We start from the raw sequence: 15430 nt of genomic DNA on the forward strand, positions 1-15430 counted from the left end.
TAAGTACTTGAGGAGAATTGTTTGAATTTTAAGGTAGGTATGTGAGTAATGAGAGCAACACAGAGCTACATTCAGGGTCAGAAGGAAGTAAATTGGACGGAAGTTCTGCAGTAGAGGCAAGAGATCTGAAAGTCATGTTGTATTAAACATTTTAGATTTTATACAGACTACATCCCCTCCCCTATCTCCCCCTATACTACTAAGTAATTAAGTACATTCAACCGACGGTATTAATAATGAATTAATAAAGGGCGGCGGAACCGGGGGGCACAGGGGGCACGTGCCCCCCATTTTTCCTCAGGTTAAAAATGTGCCCTTTTTCTACATAAAAATTGAGGTGTCTCAAGTTAGCAAGAGGCCAGGGAACCAGAATGAACACTCCTGAAGGGCTGTTTCCGTCCATCTGAGGGGTTTGTAATACCCAAAATTTTTTCGTATGCTCCGCGCCAACCGATGATGGCGCTCCGCTCAGATAGTCATGCATACAACTTTGCAAATCCTGGCTACGCCCTTGACTTTTAATGAATTTCTGTGGGTCAAACTAGTAGCAAGTATGCATATTTTCCTTGAGGGTGGGGGGGGGGGGGGAGGGGCGTTGATGGAGTGATGTGTATACGCAAATAGGATAATACACAATAAGAGTTATAAAGGGTACTAAATATAAGGCTGCATCAGTCAAATCGAATTTCTGCAAAGTGTCCTTTGATGTCGGTCCCCCCCCCAAATTAAAAGTGCTTCCGCCGCCCTTGAGAATGAATGTAAATGAAATAACAGAGGTCGGACTTGTAGTATCAGCAGTAGCTGCCATAAAGGTGAATTATCTCTTACCTGCCATCGACCGGTCTGTAAATTCAGACGAAGAGAAGAAGAGAACCACTTCCAAACTGTATGAATAAAACGAAAAAGAGTTATGTTAGCATCAGTGCATACTTTATATTTATTGGTCTGGAAAGAAATTGTAAACATTATGATAACTGGATTAATATTGTCTCTTGATGATAATTTTCACATCAGCTGACTAATCAATCTAGTTGATTCCTGAAAGTTGGCTTTACCAGTTTACTACTATTATCATCTCAGTAATATAGCTAATCAGTTTATAATCCTTATATCTCAGTTAGATTACCGATCGGTTTACCATCATTATCATCTCAGTTTTATACCTGATCAGTTTAAAAACATTATCCTCTAAGTCATATAACCGATCAGTTTAGCATTGTTATCATCTCATTAATGTAACAGACCAGTTGTACACTCATCCTACATACAACATGTGAAACAACTCAAATAGGAACGAATGGTGGACTACATTAAGAAATCAAATCATGATAGTCGAGTATTCGATGCTCAGATCAAGATGTAATAATCCATGAGACGATGAACTGATCAGAGAACACTCAACATCAGTGACATCATCAAAGATCATGAAATCTACGATGATAATAGAAAAGAAAACTAGAAGTATTTGTAATTACTTTAATATAGAGTAAAATTATGGAGCTACAAGACTAGACAAAACATGTCATAATCACGTGATCACATTTACGTTGTCCTATGAGTATGTCAGTTGTATAAACTGAGGTTTATATGTGTTGTTTCCAGCCTCTTTCTTAGGAATGTTATTGTTTTCAACTATATGAAGACTAAAGACATCAATATCTCTACTTGTACATTATGGAGGAGGAAGGTACAGTATGTATAATCTAACATCGTTTTATTATGACTAGACATACACATTTATATTTAACAATTACTCTGTCCAAGTTTCTAAGAAATTTCAAGAAACCTACGTTTAAGTCTGTGACACCCGACACCCACTTTTGCATGCCTATGAAATCGAGTTCTCACTTGATAATCGATGTTAATGTTTGCCAATACATTCAGGTGGGGTGATGGGGTCCCCCCCAACCACCACCACCATGCATTTTAAACTAACACAGCATTGTAAAGAAGTTATAGCTCAATGTTGTGTTAAGACTCAGATATTAGACATAAGTCAAACTATGCTTCTGAAGGTATCATTGAAGTCTAAAGTGAACCCTTTTCTGGAGAAGGCCCACAGACCCTCTTCCCACCCCTGAAAGCATGTTGGTTTTACCAATTCCCTTTAAAAAAAAGAACGAGTGTCTTATCTTTGCGTTGATAACATCTTTGATGTTATCATACTGAGCTAATATTACCAATTAGGATATTTGGATATTTTGTTATATAGCATGTTATCATATTTCAAGTAGGGTACATCTAGTCCCTACGGTTCTGTTACATTTTTAGTCTCTGCCTATATCTTTATCCGAAATTTCATGCATCACTAATCCTGAGTTATACTAGTCTCCTTGCTGTAGTACGCATAATTTACATCAATTTTGTTGTGTAAGCAAATATAATTAGGAATGTGTCAAGTATTGTGTTGATCTCACAACAGATGAACGAAACCTTCGTTTACTTGGAAAAGAATTAAGTTAGACTTTGCTGTTTTATTCTGCAATTCAGATTGAAAGAATAGTTTAAGCGTATAGATATGGATATCATTTTATATGTGTGTAGGTGTAGGGGGGGGGGGGGTGAAAACTTCAAGGGATAGTTGAACATGTACTTTCATTGGAAGAGCAAAGCACAACATTACTTCAAGACCTTACCAATCATTGTTGCAGTGTAATTTAGTTACCCAAGCCCCAAAGTGTATGATATGATACCATTACACTTGAGAAAGAAATTTAAAGCATTAATTGATGTGATGACTACTCACAAAACACATCTTATAGGGCAGTGATCGCGAAAGAGCGATTTGAAAGTAACATACTTAACTCTTAAATCAACTAAGCTTACCAATAGTAAGTGTTGTTAAATATATATTATTGGGTTTGTTGTTTACTATCACAAGACTCTGTTTTAAGTGTCCCCTTCATACAAAACAGCAGTTATTTGTTTCTGATCTATTACTCTCTTGTACGTGAATCCACAACAATCATGAAGTCAACATACATCCACATAGTTGGTTAAGCCTTTAAATAAATGTAAAGAATTTGAAATATGTCCATTATGACGTCATTGTGACAATACCTTTCACATTTCTTGATTTCAAGGATGATGGAATGGATTCAACCGGAATAGTGTCTGGCAAAACGTATAAACCAAACCTATAGAGAGAAGTAGAGTAATAATCGTGTATGATGTAGAAGACGTAGAGGAATGTCCTCCTAGTCAGGTTTAATGTTTACCAAATCAATAAAAATAAGCAAAGTTAACAACAAATAAGAAGGAAATAATCACACCTGATTGATCATTATGAGCATTGTTTCAACGATTGCACGAAAAATAAATTAGAATGGGTATATTAATGTAGATAATAACGATTAAGAATTGGTATAGTTATGTACCGCCTGCACTTTCCCACTCGGATCATGTGATTTATATCGTGTGTTATTTTCGGTAAATTAATTGATGTTGTAGTTTGTCGTCGTGACTTCTTCTCACTTTAAATGAGAACTAAAATGTCTGAGATTGGTAGAGTTTACTGGTAAAATATGAAATCTAGAAATACTGAATATTAAAGCTGAAATATTGTCTCTTAATCTCAAAAAGTAAGTTTTTTCAACGCTATGGCGGGATGGCAAACCTGCAAAAGCTTGCACTAAAACGGAGGAGGAATGGAAGAGAGAGGAGTAGGAGGGTCGAGGACATAGCAACATTCTTTACTGGGCGCAACAACTGGTCCTCTCGGGTTATTCAAGAAGAGGATAAACACAAAATGTCATATTACATACAAACAAGCAGATACACTGATCTTCCTTATTATTTAAGTATTTATTAAATATCAACCTTTTATAATTTTATCACATTGCACTCGTTAGTTTGTCATTGATCTATATCCAATTTTGTCCCCATTTTCAGGCAGATACCAACGAGAAGTTCATAAGGGGAAAAGCGAAGAGAGGGAAATAAAACATTCATTCTATCAAATTTAGGAGAGGAGCAAGTGAGGGAACTATCAAGGAAATCAAGTTTGTTCATTTCAAATATATGAACAGATAAATAACCAAATTATGAGAATACATTGTAATATCATTGCATATGACATATCACTGAATGGATATTAGATATGTCTAACCAGTATTAAATAAAATGATTCATTATATCCCAGCCACTGCTAGACACAAACTGACCTACTTAACGTCGGTTTCCATGGTTACTTTGTATGACAATTTTAATTAGCACATTCCAGGTGTACAATAGACCTGTGGCTCGTTTATAATTCTATATTCATTAGCTTTAACTGGCTTGTGTCATCTATTATTATGCTAATTAGGTATTTATGGGAGTTCCAGGTGTGTCATCTTTTCTGTTAACTGAATTTACTTTCGATAATTATTGTTTGAGTCAATCATCTGTATAGTGTAAGCTCTGACTGTTTTTGTACAGAAAGCTACTGTAGAAGCATAGTAGGCCTACTGTGTGTACTAAAACGGTGATGATGTTATTGGGTAGAATCATGGAATGGATTTGATGGATTCTCTTAAAACGATTATGTACAAAGAGGGATGGCGAAGGTAGGGGAATGGCGAAGGGAGGGGGATGGCGAAAGGAGGGGGGGGGGGGGGTGGTGGGTACATTTATATTGTCTGAAGGGGAGTGGATCAGAGATGGCTTGACTAACTTACTGCAGAGCAGACTGAGATTGGGGTAAAATATTAGTCTAGATAGGGAATAAACACTCTATGTTACATTTAGTTTTATAGTAAGACCAAACAAAACTCCCAAACTGTATTATTTCCAGTGATATTGCTCTCCGTGTTTACAGTTATTCCTGGAATGGCGGTACTGCACCAAGGACGGCGGAACCGGGGGGGCACAGGGGGCACGTGCCCCCCCACTTTTCCTCAGGTTAAAAATGTGCCCTTTTTCTACAGAAAAATTGAGGTGTATCAAGTTAGCAAGAGGCCAGGGAACCAGAATGAACACTCGGGAAGGGCATTTCCGGCCATCTGAGGGGTTTGTAAAACCAAAATTTTATTGTACGCTCCGTGCCAACCGATGGTGGCGCTCCGCTCAGATAGTCGTGCATACAACTTTGCAAATCCTGGCTACGCCCCTGACTTTAATGAATTCCTGTGGGTCAAACCCAAAGCTATCTCGACTGGAAAAAATTGTTAAGATATTAACAAGAAATAAACTCTTATTCGGAAGATTCCTTCATTAGCAACTAGCATGATTTCACCTCATTTTGTCTCAAAAGAAAACTTGTTCCTTGTTTCCCAATTTGCACATTGGACATTGCAGTGCTAGTATGCATATTTTCCTTGAAGGGAGGGGGGAGGGGGGCGTTGATGGAGTGATGTGTATACGCAAATAAGATAATACAATGAGTTATAAAGGGTACTAAATATAAGGCTGCATTAGTCCAATCGAATTTCTGCAAAGTGCCCTTTGATGTCGGTGCCCCTCAGATTAAAAGTGCTTCCGCCGCCCTTGTACTGCACATATAACATATGTTAAGTAGCTTTCATTTCTGAGGTATAACACTACATATTATTCTTAGTAGGCCTATGTAAAGGAAACAATGGACATGAAGAAACAAATAAAACATGATTAATTTTTAATGGAGCTAGAGATAAAACAAACCACTCGGTTACAGGAACATAGGGGGTGATGATAGGGTTAGGATGGGAGGAGGGTAAATATGAATTGAAAAGGGAAAATGCAAAGAACCAAGATGGTATTGATGGCACGTTGAATGGGGCAAGTATGGTAACATCGGATTGCTAGAAAGGAGGTGTTGTGAATGTATTGAGTGAAACCCGTGTTAGAATGATATATGAGTGGAGAGGCAGGTTGGGTGTAATTAACATTATTTTATTTAGGACAATGCAGGGATTTTATGACCGATTCAACAATGAAGTAATATTAAGTACGATATAATCATTTATACAACAGGATTTTTTTAATGAATTTTTTTTATAGTATGAATGTCTAATTTTATAAAAAAAAAGATGAAATCCAGGATGTCCCAGCTTTGTTTTATTATTCTTTAAAATTTGGAGTGAAATAATTTATAAATTTAACTGATATGGTATCACATTACATTTCAATATATACAGAAGCAGTGATGTATTTCTGAGTGGATTAAAGACATGAAATGCAGAATAAATAAATAAATAAATTAGTTACAATTACTTTATTTTTCTTTTCGTTTTATTATTTATTTATTTACTTCATTTGATTAAGTATTTTTGAAACTGCGACAACTAAAACTGTTTTAATGGTTTCTGGTTTGGTATACAATTCAGTTCTGCTAGAGTAGTATAATTTATTTGTTGCATTTTCAACAATAAATTTATGCTTTTGCTATTTTTAATTGCCATCATTCACTACTTTAATATTAACAATGGTAAACATATTTGTTAAATTAAAGTTTCATAAGTAAACACATATTTTGGAGGTTTCAATTTAAAAGTAATATGTATTACTTATCAAACTGAAAACTATATTTTTGAATATTCAGTATACTAACTAGAGTTATTAAAATCCAATACCTTGTGTGTATAACTCTTGTTTGATCCTAATAAACATTACTTTCATTCTAAAATCCATTTCTGAGTTAAACTGTAACAATCATCCAAACAAAGAACATTTTAAACAACATCCACACACCCCTCAGACCCTCTCTCACCAATAAACTCTAAAAATATTACCTATTAATCCATTGTATTTTGTTTCATTTATATGAACACCCTACAAAATTCCTTTAACGATGGCCTAATTTATTGATTTAAATCCACTTAAACTAATTATTGACATTAAAATACAGCAGACTTTACATTATCTAATGTTAGTTTAATATTGATAACTTTTATTAATTAAATTAATTCCCTGTTTACTGTTATGATGATTCTAACATCAACACCGGAATACTTACCCCAGCTCCTTCAAGCTTGTACACTGTGAGGAGTAAGACAAGATGGCCGCAAACTCTTCATTAGTTAGTGTCCTGTAATTGTCCCTGATCCACAGCTTCTGGAGAGAACTCAGGATAGAGAGAGAGAGACCAGACTGAAGGATAAGGTTCAGACCAGACTCATCAACTCTAGGAGAGCACTTGAATAGACACACACAGGAGATAGGAATCTAGAATGAGAGAATAGAGTTACTGATGATAGAGTAGATAGAGATAAATATATTGGATTTGGTTAGGATTAATAGTTATTATGATAGTATAAATAATAAAAACTATTGACATACAAATAAAGGAAAGTAAAGCGATAAACAAGGTTGTGTTTATTTGTAAAAAATGAGTAAATTAATGGAACAGAAATAAGGGATTGATTTTAGAGGGAAGCAAATACAAACAGAAGTAAATGGTTTAGATTGAAGGAAATATATCTTTAATGTAGGACTAAAGGATTACTTTTATTGTTTAACGATAAAATGATTAATTAAAGGCTAATAGCTTGTACGGTTTAATCAAATAAGAATGCAAGGATAAAAATAAACAGAGTAAAGCAATTTTAATTTATTAATTAATAGGAAACAGATCTCAAAGACGGGATGAGAAGGTAACAATGATCTGGTAATCAAAAATTGAGATAATTCTTTCTTTTGAAGAAATATATTGATCAAATTTATTTAATCATGTTTTAATTTAGAACTTTCAGAAAGAAAAAAATTATTTTAAATTTAAATTAGTCACTAATGTAATATGAATCATTAAAAGAAAACCTCTACTTATACTAATGCAAGGATCTCATAATAAAGTTTTAAGAATTTTCTGAAAGAATTTATATTTAAATTAATAAGTTGTTACTGATGACTAAGATGTATTATAGAGAAGCAGATGTAGAACAATGTCATGCTTTAAGAGAGAACGGTTGATGATGCTTGAAGTAATATTTTACTTAACAAATGATTTAAATATTGAACCACATCCTACGACTCAACGTAAATTTTAATGATTTCCAGTTTATAAGATTTGTTTAAATGATGATTTATATCTCTGTTTAGTTCTTCAACCACTAATAGCTAATTAATTTTAATTAAATACCATCACGTGGAATTTATCGATAGTCCTGAATTAAAACAGTCACCCTTAAGTTACCGGTTTGAGTGTGACTTAACTTCTAGTGGATTTCTACGAAATGTAACATTTTTCTTTCTTCTTTGTGTTTGTAGGTAACGCTTATGATCATAAATTTCTAAAACTTATCGTTTCTTCCAATTAAATAACACCATCCGCTTTGTAAAATATATTTCTGTAAACATGTTATGTTACGATATTGAAATAATTTGTATCCTTGCGTGTTTACTTAAATTAATTAATTACTACTTTTCAGTTTCATCGGGTTGATTGGGTCTTCATTGTATATCTTCTATTATGTTACTATGTTACTATGTGAACAGTTAGCTGACGAACGTAAATAACAAACACAAGATAAAACAAGTTGAATGTGAGGATGACACCCTTTTAGGGCAAACATCTGTTACTGATTGATACAAGTTGAAATTAGTGGTGCACTTTCAATTTTAAAAACGTTTTAAGCTTGGATGATGTGGACATATCTCTGGTAACTTGGAAATGAAGTACGACTAAAATTAATTAGACAAAATAAAGAGAAAACGAGATGTAACTGTAGGCAGAACACGACGTTCGAAATAATGCCAGAAAGACATTAACAAAAGTTTTGGTTTTTTATTTAAAAAAATTAAAATCCTTTGTATATTATTTGACTTAAAGGGTGTGAAGACTCGCACACAAAGAAACGTCTCATGCCTGTAATCTAACCTAGTTTCGAATGAGGTGTAACAGAAGTGTTAGACACCACCATCGATCCCAGAAAATACACACACAGCTGCTACCGTCGGTAATTAGACACTAGTGTACAGTCAATACATTCAGCTACGGTCAATTCCCACATCACAGTGTACATAGCAGCGATGGACATCTCAGGTCTAGATAAAAGATAACAAGGTATCACGTTTCATAACTGTCTGCATTTTGTAGCACAAGAAAAAAAGCGTCATTTTCAAGCAACAGAAAGTTAACTTTTTCAGGGCGCGGCACAGGGTTTGGGGAGAGTCTTCAATGCCTTTAAATAAGAATAATGTTGTACAGAGGTTGAATGCCCTATATTGAACAAAACTATATTTCACATTAGTGTCCGGTATATTGGCAGGAGTTAGGTCATTAAACTTATAATCATTTAATAAATAATATTATTTCAGACAGCCTGCTTGGTAAAATGAAACTATGGGCTTTTTATATAACTTGATGTAACTTCAGACCACGAAGTTTGAATAATTTATTTCCTTACAATGATCATTGTGGATTGCTATATATTGACTTGTGTGAAGGCCTAGACGACAGAGTTATGTAAGAACGAGTTGGACCAATTCTCGTTATTTTAGATTTTTTTTTGAAAGAAAAAAAGTTTTCTACAGTTTGTTTATGTATATTTTCTTAGCTAGAATAAGTTATTGTTCGCGAAATAAAAGTTATTTTACATCTGCCAGTCTGAGAATTTTAATTACTAGTTTTATTATATGCCTAATTATATATAAGCTTTAAAGCAAACTGTATTTTATTGCAAATTGCCAATCCCTTATTAGGTTAAGCCCGGGTCACATCTGCGCGATTCAACACGCGATTCAACTCGCAATACAATTGAAGGTTGAATCGCGTAGTTAGACACGGGTATCAACTTGTTGCGCAATAAAAGTTGCGCCGTCGATTTGCAATAGAGCAATGTCCTAATCAGCGCAACTTCTTTGAAGCAACTTTTCTGATTCGCGTGATTTTAGTTGCGAGTTGAATCGCGTGTTGAATCGCGCAGATGTGACCCGGGCTTTAGATATGCTTTAACTGGGACATATGTGATAATCAGTCAACAACTAAGGCGAATATTTTTTATAATTAATGATGTGGATTTTCCAAGAATGTCTTCTTTCTAAAGGTATGCCTACTATGGTGATATTTGACTGAATGTTTAAGACTTCTAAGGTAACCATAGCCTATATTAATTTTGTTCATTGCTAATTAGGCTATGGCTTGGTCAATATAACAATTATAGCCTAGGCCTCTATACCATACCGTCAAATTATGTCACTGATCAATATTACTGTTTTAGCTATTACTATTAGCAGCGGCTTCCTCTCCAAAAAATAATCCAACCTTAAAATCCAGTCAACAGGTCAATTGTAACAAACAACTGAATGAAACAAGCAACATCTGCAACCTCCACCGATATAACACTAAACCATTCATTGTCAGTGATAGATGTACACAGGTATTCAATAGCATGAGTCACCGATATCAAATACATGTGAGGACGCGCAGGTATTAAATAGGCAGGAGGGAGTACTAATTTCTACCACCGCTTGTTCTGGTGGCCAGTAAGTATTTTATTTCTTCTTTCATATAGCATGTTCGAGATTATTCTAAATGACTACATAAACAAAAAGGATGGTGCAGCACCTTCAGGTGGTTTTCCGGAAAGATAATAAAAACAAAACAAAACATAAAAATAAAGTCACTTAAATTGTGTACCAGACTAACCCTACTTTCTGTGACCCAATTACTCTGGTTTCTACACTGTCTGTACAACTACAATGACAAGGGTAGAACTGGGAGCACCACTAGACTTAACACATAATAGTAATAATGAGATTGCGACATTTAAATCTCGGTACGTCTGCCTTACAATCTCTCTGTCCATTTATGGGCAGGGCATTACACTTATAAAACAATAACACAACTAATCTAGTCAATTACATCTCAACCAGTTCCCCATACACAGAACGTGTAACTTATTAAAGAATACATCGTTTAACAACTTTGTGGTGACCACAGCAGCGAGAGGCATTTTGTCCAAAACCAATATCAACAGAGGTGAATTTAATCTTAATCAGTGCTGGATAACACATAAAGTGGTGAATATAGAAAGAAAATACCTTAATGAATAATTAGATAATGTTACACAGGCTCACTCGGGTAGCTTGCCTATAACACAAACAAATATTCAACGATAACATGGGCGCAGCCATCTTGTTTGTTATGAGAGGGCGCTCTATCGGAATATAATACAAAATACTTGATACACACTTAGCAATTCACCGTAAGGCACGCTTAGCCTAGACAATGAACACACCAATAATACGATTCCCTCGAATACACAATAACAAGGCATGTGAACTTATAATAATATATTTTAAGAGTACAAAACTTAACTAAGCCCTAGAAAATACTCAAAATGAACTTGAATACCATCGTGCTGCATTCTCGAAAACAATAAACCTAGGCCTACCACACGATATCACGATAGGCTAACCCACGCTGAGACTGGGTCAACGTTGTACAAACAAAAGTACCAATTGTGAGTCACAAACTCATTAATACTTCCCTATCCTAACATGAGCCAAAACTTAAATATAATATACAACAAGAGCCCAAGGGCACTGTGGTTCCTTGCTTGGGGTATATTACAATACACATAATATTATCAAGCAAGATTGGGCTCAAATAGTCCAAGTAATTGTGGTCCTACATGTTCCCATAAAGTAACCAACACTATAGCCAACACTTTTGTGATCACAAAATGTGATCAGATTTTTGATCAAACGGCACTTTTGAGATCTAAATATGGCGTCGAAAATGTAAGAAGTATAAGAGACCTACAAGCGTGTCAACAGATATGATAACATTGGTGACCTCAGATGACATGACCTTTAAGTTTCAAAATGTTCCACCACCCCATTCACAACTTGTCCCAAAATATCAACCATGTCACACCTTGGCATTGAGATTTAATTGCATTAAATGTCAAAAAATTACTAGTTTTCTTTTAACATTAATTGACCTTTGGTGGCCTTGTATCACATGACCGTTATGTTGGAAAATATTCCCCTATACCATTTGCAACTACTCCAAAAATATAAAGCTTGTCACACCTTGGAACTGGGAGTTATTGCATTAAATGTCTGAAAATTAACTTTGACCTCATATAACTTCACACACGAAGGTCACACGGGGGTCAACCCATCAACATTTATGATCAGAAGGTACCTTTAACATCTGAAAATAGCATCGAAACTGTTAAAATCCACAAAACACGAAAAGGTCACCAGAGGTCAAATTGAGGTCAAGGGTCACCCAGATGCAGGTCGACAATTGGATTACATTGAAGCAACTCCCAACCCTATCGGACAATTTGTTCTCAAGTTATCGCAAAAATACCAGGTTTTTATCATAAATTGACCTTTGGTGACCTTGTACCACATGACCGTTAAGTTTGAAAATATTCCCTTATACCATTTGCAACTACTCCAAAAATATCAACCTTGTCGCACATTGGCACTGGGAGTTATTGCAGTTTTAATATTTTCGGTTTTTGGACCATAACTGACCTTTGTGGGCACCAGAAACAATAGGGCACACCTTCTCCATATGGCGGATCTATAGTCCAAGTTTGGCCTCAATCCAACATTCCCTTATTGAGATAGAGCGTACCCAAGCAAGTGTCACAGACACACACACACACACATACACACACACACACGCCAACCTGACTGCATAGGTTCCTTTTGCTAAAGCAAGGAACCAATAATTACCTCAATTACATCTTAAAATGCAACATCTTCGGCAATAAACTACATTTCTACAGAGCGTTAATTTGTTTGGTGTTCGTAGTAATGATAATGTGTCAATGGGTACAGCAACGAATGCCGAAAGGGACAGATGTGCAATCAACACATGGTTCCCTGTGCGATGCACTACATACAGGTGTTTCTTACATCGGTCTAGACATTTGGTGCCATGAAATAAAATCATCATTGTTGGAGAGACTCAACGTTGTGCATGGCCGGTGAAAACAGACAGTTTAATAAATGATTTCAATTGGGTACATGGTTAGAAAAGAGTCAAAGCTCCCATGAAATTTATTAACCCGATGTTTGAAGACTAATGTGTGTGGTTGTTTCTGTGAACCTTTTTTTGAATTTCATGTTTGATGCCAAGTAAGAAATTAATTTTGAGATTATACATTTTTGCTATCTTTGCAAGCCGGAAACTAAAACTGAATTAGAACACATGTGGTGCATAAATTAAAAATTTCATCTAACTTATAGTTTTCAGCAAGTACAAGTACAGTAAAATACAATCAAATACTCCAGAAAATGAATCATAGGAATAATAACAAGAATCATAATAATTATCTATTTTAGCCTTGAGCAGCTGGGATGGTGTTTGTAGCTTTATTTCTGACACATATATTCACTGTTGAACTGAAACTACTTCGCATTCACTTCAAGAGCCTATGTCTATGGGTACTATGAGTGGCCGTTTGAGCAAAACTAAAACAATGAATCAAATAAACAAGAATAAAAATACAAAAGAAGAAACTCGCAGACAAACATTTTTAATACCAATTAAAAAATTGTGAAAGGCACACTTAAAAAGATAAATAAAAATAATGAAGGGAATCAATTGCAACAAATTGAATAGAAGGGATCTGAAAACTTAACAGTGTACGTACACCAATAATTCACAAGGAAAACAGTCATATGCTACGATACGGTCGGTCGCAAAATATTGGTAGCATAGTTTAATTTGGTTGTTAAGTCAGTTTCCTTTGGGTTCACCTTATTCTTATTATTATTATGTCGAGCTTTATAGCCGGTCTATCACTGTGTGGAGATTTTGTTAGCAAATTGTTGTTCTCTTGAGATTCTTATCTATTTGTTTTTTCCATCTTGACATTTTGTCTTCTCTTGTAGTCTTCTTTCAATATAAAAGGGTAATCAGGTTAGTTGTATAATAATGTTAATTTACATCATGTTTGTCTGTTTATTTCTTCTTTTCTTGTTTAGAATGTTTCATTTCTATGTCCTTTCAATCTATCTGTAATGCACTATATTCTTATTAATGTTCCTTTTCATCATTTTTCTTTATCTGTTTGTCTCTTGTTTCATCGTTGTATTTTTTGCCCAAATGGCCGCCCATACAGTACGTGGACTAGGATGTAACCATAGAAGGAAGTAAATTGTTTGGCCAATTTGTGTATATTTCTTGTTAAGTATGCATTCATAGAGGAGTTGTATCGGTAAGTTTGCCCCTCCATTCCTGAACACGGATCGACTTTGACGAGATTTATCAATTGACCAATATATCAGAGGGGATATTTCTGTTGGCGATAACGACTCAAGTCAATTACGCAATCGAAAACAAAACAGCGAAGCATTTGAATCTGCTTTTGAAGAACTGCTGTACTTCCCTGTTTGTTTGGCGTGATTCTCCACAGCTTTACAGTTCTGGCTTACGAAATAAGAAGACAATGCAGCCTTTGCCAGATGTTGAACATGATACAGAAAGAAACTCGGGTCTATCGCAAGTCTAACTCTAAATCGTCTAAATCTAAGTCTTAACCTAAAGAGTCTATCGCAACTGTCGACGTAAAAAATCCTTGTATCGCATAGGCCTATGTTCCTTTCACAGGCTTAACGAAACGGTAGGCTATGCACAGACAATGGCAGGGGTTATCATAACTTTGAAGTTGAGGCTTGTGGTGGCATACTCCTATTAGAGTCAATATCCATCCGCTTGATTGTTCTCCTTCGGGAAAAGTGCCAAAAAGCAGCAGGAGAACATCTTTTGTGACCTGTTATCAATCATGATCTATTTTTTTTGTGGCTAGCATGTTGAAGAGCATGAATGGTAGTACATGTGGCAAGAAAATTGGGCCAACTGAGGCAATTTTAGACCCTTTTAGGCCTCCCAGGTGCAGCATAGGAAATTTTTTTTACCACCGAGAGAAGAGGTTTGTTTACAAGTGACGAAAACTTCCGGCTCGGATAGCAAAAAATCTACATGGTCATGAGACAAAAACTTGATAGTGGAAAAGCCAACTTGTCAGCAATCCGATCATGGTAGCGTTTATCTAGTGAAAGCTTCTATCTAGACTTAGAGACCACATTACTTTTGTGATTTAGTGTGTTTAGTCAATGGGGCTTTTAATGGGCGTATGCTACCTTGTATTGTACGTCTCCTCGTACACCTTCCGCCAAAGCTGGAAACCTATGGCGGAAAGGTACAATTTAGGAATGGATTTTTTTTTCAGGAAAGTATCGGTGAAACTTTCTTAGGTTCGCGTGGAAGGATATGTATACAGTCTTCAAACGTGACGGTTCGCTGGATAGACTGAATTGTAGATAAGATACAGTCTTTGATAGACAAGTTGATTGAATAGTTTTAATTGTAAGTCCATAGGCCTAAGTGTCCGGCAATGCACTGTATTCAAGTATATAATAGTTGGTTGAATAAATCAAATTACTTTAGGTTGATTGTTTATTAAAAAGATCGAATTTGTGGATTTTGCAGGACTAGGTACAGTAGTGTGAAGCGAAGTAATAAACATTGCATATAGGCCTACAGTGCATCCACATTAATGTG

The 15430-nt window shown here is 35.4% G+C and overlaps 1 protein-coding gene across 1 annotated transcript in view; it reads right to left on the reverse strand.

Annotated features, from left to right (window-relative positions):
* The window catches only part of LOC139982813 (uncharacterized), an 890000-nt gene that overhangs the window by 580665 nt on the left and 293905 nt on the right, over window positions 1-15430 (reverse strand). The window contains exons 29-31 of the mRNA XM_071995913.1: window positions 6914-7122; window positions 3061-3137; window positions 829-884 (exon numbers count right to left, since the gene is read on the reverse strand). Coding sequence (XP_071852014.1) covers window positions 829-884; window positions 3061-3137; window positions 6914-7122 — 342 coding nt within the window. The remainder of the gene's footprint in view (window positions 1-828; window positions 885-3060; window positions 3138-6913; window positions 7123-15430) is intronic.

The sequence above is a fragment of the Apostichopus japonicus genome, chromosome 16 (genome assembly GCF_037975245.1).
Source record: "Apostichopus japonicus isolate 1M-3 chromosome 16, ASM3797524v1, whole genome shotgun sequence".
NCBI lineage: Eukaryota > Metazoa > Echinodermata > Holothuroidea > Aspidochirotida > Stichopodidae > Apostichopus > Apostichopus japonicus.